Source organism: Zingiber officinale, chromosome 5A, assembly GCF_018446385.1.
Source record: "Zingiber officinale cultivar Zhangliang chromosome 5A, Zo_v1.1, whole genome shotgun sequence".
Classification (NCBI taxonomy): Eukaryota; Viridiplantae; Streptophyta; class Magnoliopsida; order Zingiberales; family Zingiberaceae; genus Zingiber; species Zingiber officinale.
The window spans coordinates 146,597,142-146,615,591 of NC_055994.1; the positions used below are offsets into that span (position 1 = coordinate 146,597,142).

The following is an 18,450-nucleotide window of genomic DNA, read 5'->3' on the forward strand; positions in this document are numbered from 1 at the left end:
AAAATAATTTTATATTACTATTTCTGATGAAGATATTTTTAAAGAAAAAGAAAAAACAAATGAGAGAATATACGTCTAAAAAAAATATAAGACACGCTATATAAAAAAATTTTAAAAAAAATAACGGAGATGGTTTTTTTTTGAAAATTTGCATTCGAATTTCTTTATTGCACGTCAGTAAATACGACAATTGACCCACACAACTTTTTGAATTGAATTAAGTAATCTCATGCTCTCATAATTATTAAATACACACTAATTTGTGTAGTCCTTTGCCTCTACCCTCTTGGTCAACCGTATCGAACCTCAACATCTCTCCTTCCTTCTCTTTTTACTTATGGAAAATAAATTTATCCCTCTCTTTCTCTCATTTATCCATTTTTATTCTAACAGAATTTATTTATTTTAAAACCTATGAAACATCATTTAGAAAAGATCGAAAATAATAATAAAGAATATATTTAGACTCCTTATAATTTCATAAATCAACAAGATATAAAAAAGATGTAATCTATAGTAAGTTTCGATTAAAGTCTACTTTTAATCTACTTATCGACTTAAAAATCTCAAATTATACACATTTTGGATTCTCTAGATTTTTGGGATTTGAACGAGTCCAAATACTCTTTGTTATTGTTTTCGACTTCTCTAATGCTGGTCCAAAGATTTTTTTAAAAAATAAAAATCGCTATTTTGTTTGGTCATGATATGAGAGTCAAGACTAAGTTGGGTTTGATATGGAGATATCAAGGCAGCATATGAGAAAATAAGAAAAAAAAAATATTCACTTTCTTTAAAATCTTTGGACCACCACTAGAGATTAAAGTAGCTAAAATAACAATTGAGATTATATTTGGACTCATTACAATCTTAAAAACTCACAAGGTACAATTTGAGGTCTATATATCGATCAATGGATTTTGATCGAAATCCACTAATTGATTTAAATTGTAACTATTTAGGTTTTGTGAGTTTCTAAAGTTACAAGGAATCCAAATATATCTTCCAACGTTATCGTGATATTCTCTCGTATCATAACTAAGTAAAAAAAAAATTAATTTTTTTAAAACTTCTACATCATTACTAGAGAAGCCAAAAATAGTAATGCATGACATATTTAGACTTTTTATCATCTATTATTATTTTCAATTTTCCTAGTGATGGTAAAAATAAATCTTCTCTTCTTCTTTTTCTTTTTATTTATTTTCTTGTTTTCTAACGGGATGATATCCTAATATCATAATATCCTTATATCAAGCTAAACATGGACCTAACATACTCTCATATCAAGACCCAGCATAAAAGAGATTTTTTTTTTTTCAAAATCTTAGGAACATCACTAGAAAAATTGGAAATACTAATGAAAGATATATTTAAACTTCATATAAACTTAGAAATTCTCAGGACTCAAAATTAATATATTCTAAACCCTCTAAATTAATCAATAAGTTTGCATCTGTTTTTTTAGATTATGTAAATTTTTAGTTTCTCATCTATTGAGTCTTATCATCATATCATGTCCAACATGATCATGATATATGTAGATAAGATCCGTTGGTTCATAAATTATGGATCAAAAGATGATTTATTGATCATGATTAATAAGATTATGATGAACTTTATATATTTAAATAATGAGATCTATAAAATAGACTAATATATATATATATATAGAATGAAGCATCTTCTAATCTATAAATTGTGAAAAGGGGATCCGTACTATGATATATGAACCAAGGGGAAAAAATCGAGGATTTATTTTCCACGAGAGGTGATAGAGGAACGGAGAGATGCTGAAATTACACGTGGTTGACGGTAGAACAGAAAAAGATAAAATAAATTAAAGCATCTTTTGATAATTAACTATTGGTCAATTGAGAAAGTTACGTGTGCCGGTCAATTGCCGCAGTAAATACAATTGAACAGAATGGGGTTTGACACGGTTCGCAATCGTGTTCACAGATAAAAGGCCGACTATTAGGGCGATCCCATTGAACTTTGCATCGGCGATCGAGGGTTTTGGATTTACGCTGCGGTTTCTCCTTCTCGGTGGACCCGGCAGCAGCTGGTCGACGACAAGAGGAATGGGAGGCAGTTCCACTGGAGCCACCGGCGGCGGAGGCGGAGCCGGAGGCAGTGGAGGAGAGGGTTTTAAGGCGCGGCTCGAACACTATCTCTATAGCGGCAACAAGAAGCACGTCTTCGTCGGCATCGCCATTTTCGCCGCCGTCTTTTCAGTCCCATGGATTTACATGAATCGAGGTACCTTTCTCTTTCACTCTAAGCGTTTTGGAGTAAGTCTTTTCAGAATACCCAAGTCTAAAGCTCCGTAAAAACCCTAGCCACAGGCCTACTGCCACCAAGTTTAGCGCCTGGGAAAACAGATCCCAATCCGGAAAGTTTATCTTGAACTTTGGAGGATTTTAATATGGTCTATATCGACGAACTTAGATCTCTTCGCATTAGCATCTTCTGGTTCATATTGAACTTGTGGTTCTGGATAATTAGATTTTATTAGCCTCCTTCTACCTTGATTTGTGCTTCTTTAATTGTCGCTTAAGCAATTCTCAGTGAACTAAAAGTATGATTTGAACATGTTGAAACAATGGCCTCTAACTCCTAAATTTATTTTAGATGATTATTGTGCCGTGAATTTGTCATTGTATTGACGTGTTTCATTCAAAGAGATGAAACTGTAATATATTCTGGCTTTAGATGCTTAGATATCAGGAAAAATAGCCCCCATCATGCCTAATAGGAGATCCGCAAAATTTGAAAATGTAAATTTCATTATTAAATGGATTTGGTTGCTTCAAAGATCTTAAATGGCTTTTTTTTTGTTATCATTTGGCAATAGTATGTTCGCTAGTGTGGTTTCTTTTCGACTACCAGTTGTAGTAATTAGCAATATCGAAACCTCTGTCACATTATGAGCTTTCTCGTGCAACATTGGTGTTGTGTTACATTGTTAATCACATAAACAATAGTTTTCTTTGTTCTTTCTCATACATTTTCTGCTTTAAGCAATTCAATTTGTCTAATTGTAGAATCTGTTGATCAAATTAAGCAGGCTATTTTTTTTATTATTTTTGTCTCTGTTTAAGAAATTCTACTTGTATAACTATATAAGTTATTGACTGTCAAGTGCCTTCTTTTCATCCACACTTTTTATCTAGTTAGATTAAAGAGTCACATAATTATTAGTCATGAAGTGTGGAGTAACCAAGTTAGTCGTTGGGTTATTTATTCTTTTCAGTTGTGCCAGGTTGATGTGTTAGTGGGTAGGTCATGATCTGATTGTGGGATGATATGCCATGGGGGAGATGTGTTATGTAGGGAAAGAAAGTGGAAACACAAAAACTTTAGTCAAAACTCAATGAAAGCTGTCTCTTATTTCGCTTTTGAGAACTCACAAGAAGCTTTTAAAAACAGTGGTAGGAAATTCTTAGTAGACCATGTTAGAACAAGCATAAATGGAAGATGATTCGACAGAGAGGACCTTGAAGAAATATCAGATAAACAATATAAGTTGGCCAAATGAATTTTAGATAGACAAGTAGGCTTTACTCCAACAAAGTGCTTTTCAGAAAAGCACATCTCAAACCGATAATTTGTGATAGAATAATGTAAATTGAAGGACTGTACTTTATAATGGTTATCATGAAATTTGCTGATTGTAAAGATTATAGATATAGTCAATTAGTTTGGTGGTAAATTTATTGTGCGGGAATTAAGAACGGTTTTCGCACAAGAGTCCATGTTGAGCCATGTAATATTGCAGTTTGCCTCTGATTGCGCGGATCTTGCTTAATGCCTCATTTCATCTTCCTATTTTTTCCATCTTGTAGGATCACAGCATCAATCGCATCAAGATTACATGGAAAACGCAAGTAAAGCACGGAACGAGCGACTTTCTTCTCGCCAACCAACCATTGAGTGATAACAATATACGCATATTTAAAATGGCGAATACCATTGCTGCACTTCGTTTCAGTTTGTATCGGAAACTTTAGTTGCATCGTCCACATGCAGGCATAAAATAAGCTGTCTATTTAGAACTCAGATGCTCTCCTCTTTATTGTTTGGTTAACATGTTGCTAGCAAATGTCTCACTTAGGAGACCGACATTTTTTGTGGTTTACTTTCCATAAACTCTCAATGCTTCATTTTTTGTGCTGATACAGATGTTTAGGGTTTTGCATATATGCCATAGATTTAGAAGGACAAATGCATAGATACCATATAGCATTTCAAAATGATTGATTTATTAAGTTTAAAATCATTTAATAAGTTTATTAAATTTGCAATGGTGGAATTTTTAAAATGTCCATCGACGGATTATATACCATATAGAGGGGCATTTTGAAAATCCCCCAAACATCACTTTAGTGAAATTTATTCTATTTTTATTTTTCTTCATTTTTATTTGTTTCAAATATTATTATTTTAATTTTGTTATTAAACTATGTTAATTATTCACCAAATTTTATTTCTAAATGTAAGTTTATTATTATTGGACCTTTGATAAGTAGGATTCATTTTTTTTTTCCCTAAGGACGTAAATAAGTTTAATTTTGTGATATTAAAATTTATTTAATAAGGGAGTCAACGTTTAAAATGATTCGAGTTGTTAAAATGATTATTCGATTTTGGCTTGGTTTTTTTTTTATGAGTTTAAACATGATTTAAGTTTGATTCATTTAGATATTTTTTGATTTTTAATTAAATTTATTTGATTGTTTGAAATTTTTGTTTATTTATTTTGAAAGTTTTTTTTAATGTATTTAGTAAATTAATGAGAGTTTTATAATAAATATAATTTTCGAACGTTATTTATAACGTTAATAGTTAAAGATATGTATTCAAATTTATTTATTTATAAAATGAGTTATTTAAATTTATTTATTAAATTTATTTTTTTTACATTCATTCGTTTCATTCGTTTAGTGAAATAAATTATTTAAATTTATTTATTTAATTAATCTTTGATATATATTAAATAAATTATCAAACTAAATACAAGCTTATTCAAATGCTCTATTTTTTTACAATCCTATCTGTGTTAAGCTGGGGGCTAGGGGTGTAAATGAGTCAAGTTGTTCGTGAATTATTCGAAGCTCGATTCGATAAAAGTTCGTTTAAGTTCGTTTAATGAGGCTCGTTAAGATAAACAAATTAAACTCAAGCTTCACAATATTCGGCTCGTTAGTTCCTGAACATGTTCGTTAAGCTCATAAATCAACTTTTAAATAATAATAATAATAATTTTAATGTTGAATTTATAGATTTTACATTTACTTATGAAAAACATAAACAAATATATTAAATTTATTTATTATAATAAAATTATAAATTTTAGCAAGAATATTATAATTTTTTAAAAATATATAATTTAGTTTCACTGAATATTTAAATTTAAAATTTATATTTATTAAACTCGTTTAGGCTCGATAAAAGCTCGAATAAGCTCGTGAGCCATGAATATATTCGTTAAATAAAGCTCGAGCTCGGCTTGATTATAAACGAGTCAAACTCAAACATCCAAGAATTCAGCTCGACTCGGCTCGGCTCAATTCGATTACACTCCTAGCTGGGGCTGGATAAAAAAGGGATGGAATTTAGAAATTTAAAGTTGCATGACTCAATAAAATCATAGTCGCATGACTCAATAAAATCATATTAATGCAAAATCGATAAGCATAATGAAATTAATTCATACCCATGAATCTGAGTTCATATTGCATATAAAGTCTTAGGGTATTCAGTTAATTAAAGGAAGACAAATTTATTATAATAAGGTAAAAATTAATTTTTAGTGGACATATACTTTCGGAAAAAATCTTTTCTATCCTAGTCACTTGATGACTGATTATAAGTTAACTTTATAATTTACCTCTCTTCACATAATTTAATAATAGCCTATGAGGAATATTTGGGATGAACATAATCATCTTTTACTATAATATTACATATCAAGGTGTCATTGAGGATTAACACAATTGATTCCTTTATGAGTGTTTAATCTAATAAATTTTTTAGGTCAATTTTCAGTAAATACAAAATATCTTGTTAAAAATTTGATTTTCTTGTACAAAGAGCCACTGTAATAGAATAAAATGTCCTCATAATATATCTATCTATATTGGTGGTAAAAGGTGAATACGCTTGCCCTTAATGCCCCCGCCAACCCGTTCCAGGGCCAACACGCAGGAGATAAATTACGGACGGCTACTATCCTTTGGAATAGTAACTAACACATAAGAGAGATATATGTATCTATATTGATATATATTTAGGTTGCCCCATACAAGTACAGTGACATTAGTATTTAGATAATAAATTATCACAGGGATTAAATTCTCTACAGAATAATTCCGTAGAAAATAAAATCATTCCTATCTAAAACCGTCGCTTGTTTTCATAATTATAATTTACTCCATTCGTTTTACACGATGTCCAAAGACGAGAGGCGCGTTAATCAGCGAGTCCTTTCGTCTTACATATTATATTATGATAAATCCAGATAATGTATCTCACATATGGAGTATAAGATTCGTTTTTTTGGGACGATCTAGTGGTTAGCGCATGAAACGTTGTCATTATAAAATCTTAGATTTGAATCCCGATAAAATTGAAAATTAAAATATTTCGTTAATTTGCTTGTTGGAATTAAAAATTATAATAATAAAGTTTAAACCTTTAAAAGAATTAAAATAAAAAGATTTTAATATGTCCACCTCTTGAAAATTTTGTTAATAGGTTTTGCAATTTAGTGTATTATATTTAAACATTATTGAAGCGCAGATCGTATTAGTATTATAGATAATCGAAATTTGACGGGTTCCGAAACCCTAATCTGGAGCCCCTGCCCTTTGTTCCTTCGTCTCTTCCTCTCAGAGAATCTTCATGTAGTTGACGATGAAGGCGGTGACAGGAACCGTGGTCTCCTCGAAGCCCATCTCCCTCTCGAAGGCTGCCGCGGTGCTTTCCCGCTTCGCCGCCAACGAAAACGACGCCCGCCCGGAGGTCGCCGCTTTCGTCCGCCGCGCTTCCGCCGCCTTCGACGAACTAGTTCTCTTCCACCGCGAGGTACGCGCCGCACGCAGGCGCCCCGAGGAGAGAGAAGAGGAGGGCGAGTGGAAGAAGAAAAGGAAAAGGAGCAGAGGGGAACTTGAAGCTGGCGATGATGTCGGGCGAAACCCAAATTTGATGAATGGGAATGCAGATCTTGGAAGCGATGGGGAGAAGAAGAAAAAGAAGAGGAGGAAGGCGGATGCGGATGACAGAACGGAACTTGCTCTGGAGACGCCGAAGAATTTGGTGGGAAATGTCCGGCATTACGAAGATGCTGCAAAGTTAGTAGATGGGAGGAATAAGAAGAAACTGATAGTTGGAACTGAGAAAATGAGCAATCTTAACAGAATAGGTGACTCGGAACCGGAGTTCCAAGAAGAAAGCCTTAGGAATAGGAAGAAGAAAGACAAGAAGCATAAAAGGGATCCAAAGGAAGTCAGTTTGGATGTTGCAGTAAAAAAACCGAAATAAGTTGCTCATCGAAGAAGAACTTGGGCGAATAGGGGAGCAAAAAGAGCAGATCACAAAGAAAAAGAAAGATTAACAGAATGGAAGATCAGCAAACAACTAGCTTTTCCCAGAGTTGGAGTTTCATGACAAGTGGAATCTTTAAGGTGTGTGGCCACAATGTTCTAACCTAATATTTTTGATAACACGCATTGAATATCTAAAGTTTTGAGGTAACATCTTATTGACAATAGAATAATTTGCATGAGATGTTAACTTGCCACTTCAATATCAAACATTGCCTTTAATGTGACTTATGAAAGAGATTTTTGTTGTAAAAATTCCACCTGAGTTATTGTTTATTCAAACTCTTTCGAGTTTGCTGCTTGTTAGTGTTTTGGCTGCATGTTTATGGTGATCATGTATGTTTTTTTTTTCAGTACGACAATGTGTTCAATGCTTTTCTTTGTATGATTGGAATCTTCAAATTAAACTAGCAAATCTCATGCATTTTGCCATGGAATTCCTCTCCACTCATCATTCTTGTATTGTTTCATGGGGTGCTAAGAAGATGATTTTTAATGTGATTCCTCATGCAATTCATTCCTGATATTTTTGTTTATTAATCATTTGATATTTTTGTTCGTGATAGTTTCTAATGGGAAATAATGTTCCCACAAATGTGGTAGTCCTGAAAATGTGATTATGAATGATATTAGATTGGCATAGTTGATTCACACAATAGATTTCACTGACCGATATGTTCCAACCCTATAAGTTTGCCATATTTGGTTTCCAAGACCAACTAGTGGTGTCAAAATGGGTTGCAATCAACTGATTGCAATTTCTAGGAAATTTTGATACTTAGTCTTGTTATGGACATCTGATACCTAGATTTATCGAAATCAAAAGCCTATTAGGGTATTTGTTAAGAATTACATGCTTAGTATAGAATATTCTCCTTTTTTCCCCCCTTATTCTCATTAACTATTTATGATACTACATATGATAGAGCAAGTCTAGCTAAACATAAGAATGAAGTATCATATGGACAATACTCTTTAGTCTTGAGCTCAGAAGAAAGCTTTTCTCACATCCAAAGCTTTACCCTGGCACAGTGCCTTATTGGACATGCCTGAACACAGTTCAAAAGCTACCCCAAAAGTGATTGAAATAGAGATAGATCGCACGAAGAAATGCTAACAAAGTTAGCATCGTCAAGAGGATCTGTGCCGCTGAAACAGTGTAGATAAACTCTCTGAACCTTCAATGCCTAATGATGCAAGCTTTGTCGATGAAGGCAACTCGAGGCTTGCAGTTTGATTTGTCCTGTGAGGGGATGATAATGAATCAAGAACCTTCTCTTTTTAGGAACCTTCTCATTGAGAATTCATGAACCTTCACTTTTGATCCAAGTCAACTAGTTTGACGTTCGATAAGAAAACAATAATTAGTTTATTGCCACTAAACTTCATTTAAAACTAATCCCTAGGACACAAAACAAGTTATGCTCTTGTCGATATCTTCTCAACAAGTAGTGGACACATCAAAAAGAAAGCCTTCACAATTGCTTGTGTTCCAATTCATTCAGCTCTTTGAAATAACAGAAGGGAAAATATAATGATATCTGCCTCAATACTGTTTAGATGGTAGTAATGGGGATTGGTGATGTCTAGCCAGATTGATTAGAAGAACGACCATTCCATCTTTCACTACTCAAAAATGCTAATATGTAATTTAAGATGAGATAGCAAACTAGTGGAACCACCATTGTTGGACTTTGCACCCAATTGTAGGAAAGTTGAGGGGAATTGCTCAAAAACAAGATATCATGTGCAAATCAAATCTACCATGTTTAGAGACCACCAAGAAACAATATCAGATACAAGTAGAAGGTACCATTACTTTTCCCAAGTTAACAAATATAGTTTGAGATCATAAACAAATCTTCATTTAGAAACTCTACCCGGAGCCGGCGAAGTATTATTCAATGAGCAAAAGTCTTCAAATGTAGAAAAGGTTTCAGTATCCTCACTAAGCATATCGGCATAAGATATGGAAAAGCTGCTTTATTTTGTTTTCGTGGTTAGATTCCAAAGGGTCGAAAATACGTTGTACTAGAAGCATTGATCATTCTATACAATAGTTCCTTGGAAGGTTTAGCAATAACCCAACACATTTCAGTTATGCGGTTCCATGCTTGCAGCTCGGCTAGGCATGACATCTTTATAAAGAACGGCTTTGTGTGAAAACCAAAACACCTCATCAAACACTTGGACTGTTAGACATACAAACATTTGAATTATTTAAAAAAATAAATAAAAATAAGTAAAAAAAAAACAACAAACACCAGCACAGCAGTGCAGAGGAAAGAGAAAAATAGATGAAGCCGGAGGAAAAAAAAAGGCTTTCCTTTTATTTTCTGTTGCACCTAGGGATGTAAACTAGTCGAATCGAGTTGAATAATATTAAGCTCGAGTTCGGTTTATTTAAGTTATATTCGAGCTCAGCTTGAGCTCGGTTCAAAATTTTATCACAAGGTTCACACTCGGCTCGAATTTTTATCATAGGGCTCGAGCTCGACTCGTTTTGGAATTACTAAGCTCGTGAATAGTTTGAGCTCGGCTCGTTATTAGCTCGATTATCATAGTTAATGAGTCAAACTTGTTAAGTAAGCTTGAGTTCATTTTCGGACTCGTTTTAGAGTTCGTTTTTGGGCTCATTTTAAGGCTCGTTTTACAGGCTTGTTAAGCGAGCTTGAAAACTCATTTGAGTAAATATTCAACAAATCTAACAATTAAAATAATATAAACTCAACACATCAAATATCCTAAATCACTATATTAAACTTTCAAACTCAATACACCATTGAACATGTTTGCGAGCCCTTTAATCCAACCGAGCTCGAGCCCGAGTTCACAACCTTATAAATGAGCACGTTTTCGAGCCCTTTAAATGAGCAGAGTTCGAGCCCGAGTTCACGAGCCTATAAACGAACATGTTCTCGAGTCCTATAAATGAGCCGAGCTTGAGTCCTTTAAATGAACCGAGCCCGAGCCCTTTAAACGAGTTGAGCTTGAGCCTAAGCTAACGAGCCTATAAACAAATATGTTCGTGAACTCACAAGTCGAATATCCTTAAGCTCGAGCTCGGCTTAATAAAACTATCGAGCTCAAAATCGAGCTCGAGCTCAGCTCGATAAGTTAAATGAATGAATTCGAACGAGTTTTTTATCGAATCGAGCTTCGAATAACTCGTGAACCGTTTAATTTATTTACATCCCTAGTTGCAGCTCAAGTGTCCACTCCATTTCTTCCTTTGCCGCTGCCTCTCGCTTTTTAGGCCTATGTCTAACCGACCGAGCTTCCACCTGCCACAATCCCTACGTAAGTTCTCGTCTGTACCCGCACCAGGGCGAACAGGTCCACACGAAGGAAGTCAAGCGGGTGTTCGATGTCCTCTCCAGACCCGAGAGGCGAAATCCAATCCTTGTCGTAGACTCCAACCCCGATGCCGTGATCAGAGAAGTCATGCAGAGGGATCACTCCAGCGATGTGCCGCCGCACCTGCTTAATGCCCAAGTCCTTCCCTTTCCTAAAGAACTCTCCACCAGAGAACCAATCAGCTCGATCGACTGCCAAAGCGGCGTGATCATCCATCTAGGCGACCTCAAATGGCTAGTGGACTTTCACAGCGTCTCTGAGGTCGGCTGGGCGTCGACGGAGCAGATGGGTAAGCTCTTGAAGAACTCCCAGAACGATGATCGACTGCGGTTGATCGAAACTGCATCATGTGAGACCTTCCTCCAATGCCAGGTCCACCTCCTGACCATGGATCATGGAGCATGATTGGGATCTCCAGTTTGCCCGTGATTTATCTCTTCCATGTTGACTTTGGGACGGATTGACAGGGGCGCTGAGGACAAGTGTATTCATCTTTTTGCCACAATGATTGAGATCTCCATGTAGGATAAGGGTTCGAGGTAAAGTTGTGGAAAAAAGTTCTCCCTGCACTAGTCAATTATAATTTTCCGATTTACCTCTTTACATATGATCATGGGCCAACCGTGTGAGGCAGCTAGGACGGTGAATTCCATCTTTTACTACCCCGATTGGGATCCTACTGCCGATGCTGATATCGCTGAGATCTTCCCTCGCTTGAACGTCCGAAAGGTGAGATTTTTTTGAATCCCTGCTTAGTCTCCCTCCCGGTCAGCTCGCTTAAAGTTAACCGATCTATGAAATCTCGTTTGAGGATCATGTTCTTTCATCCCTCTTCTATGATTGGAGGCAACCAAGGCAGAGTCAGCACGGGCGTTTGGAAAAAAAAAAAATTACGACCTGGATCAACAAAACCCATCCTCGTCCAAGTAGAGACTTCCGAAGAAGTTTTCAAAGCAAGGGAGGCATAAGCTTCTAGCTTGATTACAGAGAACCCTCTCTTGATAGATGAAAAAACCCCTGGCCCTCTCTTATGGATTAGGGCATATAAGATCATAACTGATCAGAGTAGGAATAGGAGAGAGCTGGATTGGTGCACTACTGTCAGGTCTGCTGCTAGAATTGGACCGAGAGAGGCACGCTCCGCAACATGCAACTTGCCCGTCGATGGTAGTCGCAATTTACCTACACTAAATTAATATCCTAAATCCACCCCCGGAAGCAACGGTGGTACCTCTGCAAGATCAGAGGCAGGCCGAGCATTGCCTCCATGACTGCAGCTTGCAAAGCTTGACAATGGAAGCAAATGCCGGGAAACTCCACTGTCATCGGAGCTCGAATTAATGCTATCGCTGAGCGCGCGCTGTGGATGGCCTACTACTGCCTCGCCCTATGCTCCTGTTAGGACTGATCTCGTCATTGGCAACTCCAAGCTCTCCAATTCAGCCCTCATTCAACACCAATAAGGATACCTTCATGAGGTTATTCGAGGGTCTCGCCAATAAAGTAAGTCGGCAACATGAAGCCTCATTGTCAGTTGCTACCGTTGTATCGAAATGCAAGTCCGGCGACGGGAGAGGCAGGGAAGGTGGTGCTTGGTTGCTGCTTGTCGGACCCGACAAAGTTGGAAAGAGGAAGATGGCGAGTGCTCTATCAAAGCTGATGTTTGGTGTCAAACCAGCAATAGTTAGTTTTTGTGATGCTTCTTGCACGGAGGACGACGACTATGCTGAGTCTAGCTTTAGCCACTGCCGGAGAACATCCATGGATCGAATTGTGGAAGCGATTCATAAATACCCATTTTCGGTGGTCGTCTTGGAGGACATTGATCGAACCGAGAAGCTCCTTCAAGGTAGAATTCGGCAAGCAATTGAAAAGGGCAGGTTGCTCGATTCATATGGCCGAGAAGGCAACTTAGGCAATATCGTCTTTGTTCTTGCCACAAATAGTTAAACTTTATTAAAACCTTAAATAATATTTGAATAAACTTGAGTTCAACTCAAGCTCTATGAGATTTTAGTAAACAAATTTGAACAAGCTCCATACGTAAATAAACAAATTTAAACACAATTAAATTTGACTCCCACAAAATTTATAAGAACTTAGTGCAAAAGCTTCCGCATTTGTGAGACATACGCACTGACAATATTTATGCATCATATTCGCATAGCGAAGATCGATAAAGTCCAAGCACAAGTCGAACGAACTATTTGATAAAATGCTAGAACATACACCTTGCTATGCTAGGAACAAAAAGAATGGCCAAAAACCCCCTTCTTTGCCTTCCTTCCAAATGGCCGGCATGCCTTGACACTAAGATCCACCGCGGCCGCGAGTGCCATGAAGATAGCCGCGTCCTCCACGCAGGTAACATGTCGCGCTGCCAGTTGAACCAGTGGCTCGCTACACTTCTCCTCCCCAGACACCTTGCAATTCATCACAAAACCGCCGGCAATAGGTTCATGTCGGTCCATGTCTATGTTGAATTCTCCTCCCTTGTCGGTGTTTATTGCTACATCAGAAACAAGGATGCTGGCTTCCTGGCCTTCTGATAGAATTTGGAGCCGAAGGCATATAGTGTCTCTTGGATGACCGATTTCTCTCCATGCCTCGAGGCGGCCCCATGGTTGCCAGCTCTCGGCAGAGCCAGCTGCATTGGGGTGGAGTATGAGCCATGCACCTGGGTTGGAACGATCAACTCGGTCACAACCCGTCGACGGCACAAATGGAGTTGCCATGAAAGCAGCAGCCACAACTGAGCCTGAGAGATCGTGAATCTTTACCTTCCAACCTTTTCTCTCCCTCTTTTCAGCGTCGTCGCCATCCTCATCACTCATGCTCGATCTAGTGTAACCAGAAATCTATTAGCTAACAACTTCCAGTTGCACAAAAAGAAGAACAAGTAGCAAGATTTTAAGAAACTCGAGTAGAAATATACAATAATTCAACTGTCCAACTAAACGAGACCAAAAGAATGAAAACTTACCTTCGATCTTTGACAAACTTGCAGCTAAATATCGGTTGCTTGATGGCACCCTGTTGCTGAACTATTTGTGGACTCAAGGTAGTTTCATCTTCAAATTTAAAGACATATCTGGGATCAGGATCCAATCTCACCTGTAAATGAAGCTCGGGTCCATGTTTCGAAACCTCCCCCCCTTTCTTCTGCCTAAGACCGATCCACCCATTATGAAGCAGTGTCGGTTTCTCAAACTGTTCGAGTCCTATTTCTAATCCGAGACACCCAATTACCAGCCTTCTACCAGTGACACCACAATGTGAACCCTGCTTACCCATGTACACAGTAATCTGAAGGTTCGGTTTTGGCACACTGAAATGTCTTGACACTGTCAGTGTCTTGACATCAGATTCCGCGAGATAGAATACAACAGGATTGCTGATAGCATCAGGACTGCCTCGAGGGGATGAGACTAGGGGCACTCTTGTTCGTCGAATGGGAAGATCTCCCAGGCGTATGTCACACGAACACTTCGAATATGCAGGTACTGCACTTGGTCTATCCTTCAATGCATCCACTGGTAATCTTAGCCCCAAGGATCCAATAGACAATCTGAAAAAAATCTGTGGATCCATGATTGTCAAAAGTATCGATCAATGATCTCCATGCCTTGGTTTATCCGGTCAAAAGCTGTATAAAGACGACAAAGTTTAGATCAAATAAGGTGGAACACAAACTGATAGTCAAAAGGATCCCAATTTTTGCAAGTTGTTTAACTGAAAAGATAAATGCAGAGAAATATCAATCTTCTCTTTTCATGATTGGAAGTTACACAAAACTATACTATTAAATGTTTGCTTAGCAAAGCTTTAAAGAACTATATAAGGTTCTATCTTGCATTAGATGAGATCATTGGTTGTTTTGACAGACATCGAAGCCTAGGTAAATAAGGACTAGACAAAAGCTAGTGGCTCCCATAAACTTTTCATGATAGTGGTTTGCACCCAAATTGAGTAAGAGTTTATATTTTGTACCTAAATCTCCAGTAGAATTTGTTGGAAACTTTTCATGATAGTGGTTTGTACCCAAATTGAGTAAGAGTCTATATTTGTACCTAAATCTCCAGTAGATTTGTTGGAAATGTGAATGGAAAAGAGGTGGATAGAATGAGACTTTATTGTGACAGAGATTTTAGTCTCACATTTGAAGTTTTGTAGCTTTGTGGTTGGTTTATAATAAATCGCAATTCACAACCATGGAAGTTGTGAACATGTATGGGTAGAGACTCTCTCTCTCTCTCTCTCTCTCATATCTGTGGGTTCGCAAGAATGTGGGTTCGCAAGAATAGGGTGCAAATCTAGGGCCCGAGCACGACTTGCACACGTTGAATGTTGAAACGTAGTTCAGTCATCCCAGACAGTTTATCCTTCCCAACTTGGCAACCTTGAATTAGCAAATCAAGGTCATCTAGGTAGATGAGATAAGACTAAATCTTTGTATTTAGCTTTTTTAAATCCTACAATTTTATTATCTCCAGCAAATATCTCCAACAGATTTCAATCGGAGCATGGTTAGCATGATCTTCACTTAGTAAGGAAGACTCAGAACCAAAAAAATATTGGTAAATCTATTCCAGATTTCTCAAGAGGGACAGATCAGGAAAGCAACTAAGTCAAAAGGTAAAACAGTTCAGGAAAAGTGATCATCGCTTAAGGTTTAAGATAAAAAAGAAAAGAAAAGATACCTAAAGCCAATAAGGATCAGACACTCAGAAATGTTGGTAGATCAGTTGTGGCTAGTAGTGGAACAACAAAAGCAAAAGCACAAACTGGCTAACACAAGGCAAGCATGGCATTTTCTTTTGCTATTGGAAAAAAAAAAGCAATCTACCATGCCACTTTCTTAGAGAGCCAATGACCACCTACCTAAGGCTTCCACACAGGCACAGCACAAGCGATAGACAAATCTTGATGCCGCGGCTCATCTCCGACGAAGGACGGCACACCCATCCACTGGTCTGGGCAATTGCAATTGTGTGTCTCATCCTGGTAATTGCTGTTATCATCACTGGTATTGTCGTCCTCACCGTCTACATAATCTACAAGCCTAAAGCACCTTACATCAAGGTCGCCTATGCTCACCTCAACAATCTAGTTTACGACCAATCTGGACTCCTCCAGATCGACATGACCTTGACAATGGTAGCAGAGAACGACAACATGAGGGCTCATGCAAGCTTCTCTGACCAGAGAATTCTTCTCCAGTTCCATGGTATTGATGTCGCTGTGCTGCGGGCTGATCCATTCGAGGTCGCCAAGAATAACTCATTGGAACTCAACTATCTCTTCCAATCGCAGCCAATCCCACTCGGTGAGGGAGCCAGGGACACCATGGACGTCGCTCTGAAGAGGGGGATGGTGCCGTTCGAGCTCATTGGGCAAGCCAGAACAAGGTGGAAGGTGGGGTTTTTCCTCTCCGTAAGGTTTTTCACACGCCTCAATTGCCACTTGAACTTCTTTTTGCTCAATGGGAGCGCGATCAACTCGGATTGCAGCTCCAAAACCAAATGATATCCCCTTCCTCCCTTAAGTTTTAGATTCATTTTTTCTGTATGTCGTTAGATGAATTTGATTCTTTCTTGCTGATGGTTCGCTCAATTAAGATAGAGGAATCCTTTACAATGGCCACAATGGAGATGCATACCTTTCGTTCTAAGAAATGGCCACTTTGCATTTTTTGCTTCCTCCAAGGCCGTTCAACTGTTCAAGAACTCGAAGCTGTCACCAAGTCAAGAATATGATCAATAAAAAAGCTTTATTTGAATCTTCAAAAGCTAAAACAATTCTTGTTTCTTAGTCTTACTCCAAAGGCGAAGCTTTTTGGAAAGATCAAGAACGTAGTACAATAGTGGCACTTTTCTCTTCCTCAAAAAAAACTCCCCCTTTTCAGAACCTCAATCAACCCACAACCACTTCGTCAAAAATTAAATCTTTCCGCATTTCCGTCAGCAGAATCGCCAGAACCACCGCAGTCCGGCGGGCGGAGGACCAGCAAGAGAGGAGGGAGGGAGCAAAGAGAATGAGTGAAGGCAGGATGGCGAAGGGAGGGAAAGTTATAGAGACATTCATGGAAGATACAAGCAACAGTAGCGTATGTGGATTGTGGGGCGAAAGTTCAAAGTTTTTTTGGGTAATTGGATACAGCTGTTCCCGAGCTCTATCCAATCTCCATCAAACACACTGGGAGCAAGAGTGCTTTAGGGCTTAATCTATTCCTTTTCCTTTTCCTTTTCCACTCCCGACTGCCGATGTCAAATCCTTACGTGGGAGTAGATAAAAGATTAAAAAAAGGGCGAGATTAGGCGGAGCTGTTCCGGTCTCGGGATCCAATGACCGCCGCCGCTTTAGGGCTAGAACAGGACAAGCGAGGAGAAAAGATGCAAATTTCACTGGAATGCGATGGAATCAAATAAAAATCGAAAATTTAAGAGCAACACGACGAGCTGGCTCTTGTTCTAGTTTTCAACGATGAAATTGAGGAGGCGTGTAAGATCAAGGAAGAAGGTCACCAATCCGCCGCTGAATCCGACTTGCTAGTAGCTGACGAGGAGCTGACGCGATGCGTGATCCCACATGATTCGATCGTGTTCCGTTGGTTCTTAGAACGCACATTTTCTAGGGTTTTTCGCACTGGAGAGAAGAACTACTGCAAGCGTAAATTAGACTTTTGGTCTTCTTGAAATAAATGATTTACTAAGCGTTTAAAAGGCGTTTAAAATTAATGGAAGAGATTAATTAGTCTGATTTAGACATAAATATTGTGCGAAGAAATATTGATCAGCGAATTCGATCCGAAAAATATAAAACCGGATCCTTGGTCCGTCATAATTGTATTATATATTATTTATATATTTACTTTTTCATTCGGATTATAATTTGGATCAGAATGGATAATCTCTTCCATTCTATGTCCGATAGCCTGGTCACTCATCTATTGTTAACAATTTTCGACCATTCATCCCAACATAAATTATAATCTAACTGAGAAGATAAATTTAAAAAGAGATCATAATGATAATATGACTATAATTATATTATGAACCATTTCTTAATAAAAAAATAGATCAGATATCCTCCCTTAAAAAAATATTAAATTTCGATTGAAATTTTCATATTTTAGTCGAATTGGTATTAGGATTTTTCATATGTAGATTAGGTTCTAATAGAGGTTTTTTGAATTTTATTCAGATTAATCCGGATATTTGAATTTAAAATTTAGTGGATTTTTTTATTAAATTAAATTTTATTTTGAAAGTTTAGATATTTTTATTTTTAATGATGAATATTAAAATAAAAATAAAGAATTATAAAAAAATAATAAGAAAAGGTTTTTTTTAATTGGATTATTCGAATTTGGATTCGGATTCAAATTTAAAAATTTTAAGTTATTTTCCAATTCGAATCGCGAACCCAATTAATTCATCCGAATCGACGTTATTTCGGTCAGCGAATCGACAGCTAGATGAAAGCC

At 37.3% G+C, this 18,450-nt stretch overlaps 3 protein-coding genes across 3 annotated transcripts; 2 read left to right on the forward strand and 1 right to left on the reverse strand.

The window, feature by feature from the left end:
• Window positions 1-6,806: 6,806 nt before the first annotated feature.
• Window positions 6,807-7,838, forward strand: LOC121983357. The gene has a single exon (XM_042536297.1). It carries the CDS (start codon window positions 6,919-6,921, stop codon window positions 7,543-7,545), a length of 627 nt encoding a protein of 208 aa, XP_042392231.1. The 5' UTR covers window positions 6,807-6,918; the 3' UTR covers window positions 7,546-7,838.
• A 5,198-nt stretch (window positions 7,839-13,036) lies between these two features.
• LOC121982292 lies at window positions 13,037-17,650 on the reverse strand. Its single transcript, XM_042535282.1, has 4 exons — window positions 16,783-17,650; window positions 16,624-16,697; window positions 13,948-14,610; window positions 13,037-13,805 (listed from the first exon to the last, which is right to left on the reverse strand). The coding sequence occupies exons 3-4, from the start codon at window positions 14,553-14,555 to the stop codon at window positions 13,205-13,207; spliced, it is 1,209 nt and encodes a 402-aa protein (XP_042391216.1). The 5' UTR covers window positions 14,556-14,610; window positions 16,624-16,697; window positions 16,783-17,650; the 3' UTR covers window positions 13,037-13,204.
• Window positions 15,730-16,617, forward strand: LOC121982293. Its single transcript, XM_042535283.1, has one exon. The coding sequence runs from the start codon at window positions 15,834-15,836 to the stop codon at window positions 16,488-16,490; it is 657 nt and encodes a 218-aa protein (XP_042391217.1). The 5' UTR covers window positions 15,730-15,833; the 3' UTR covers window positions 16,491-16,617.
• Window positions 17,651-18,450: the final 800 nt, after the last annotated feature.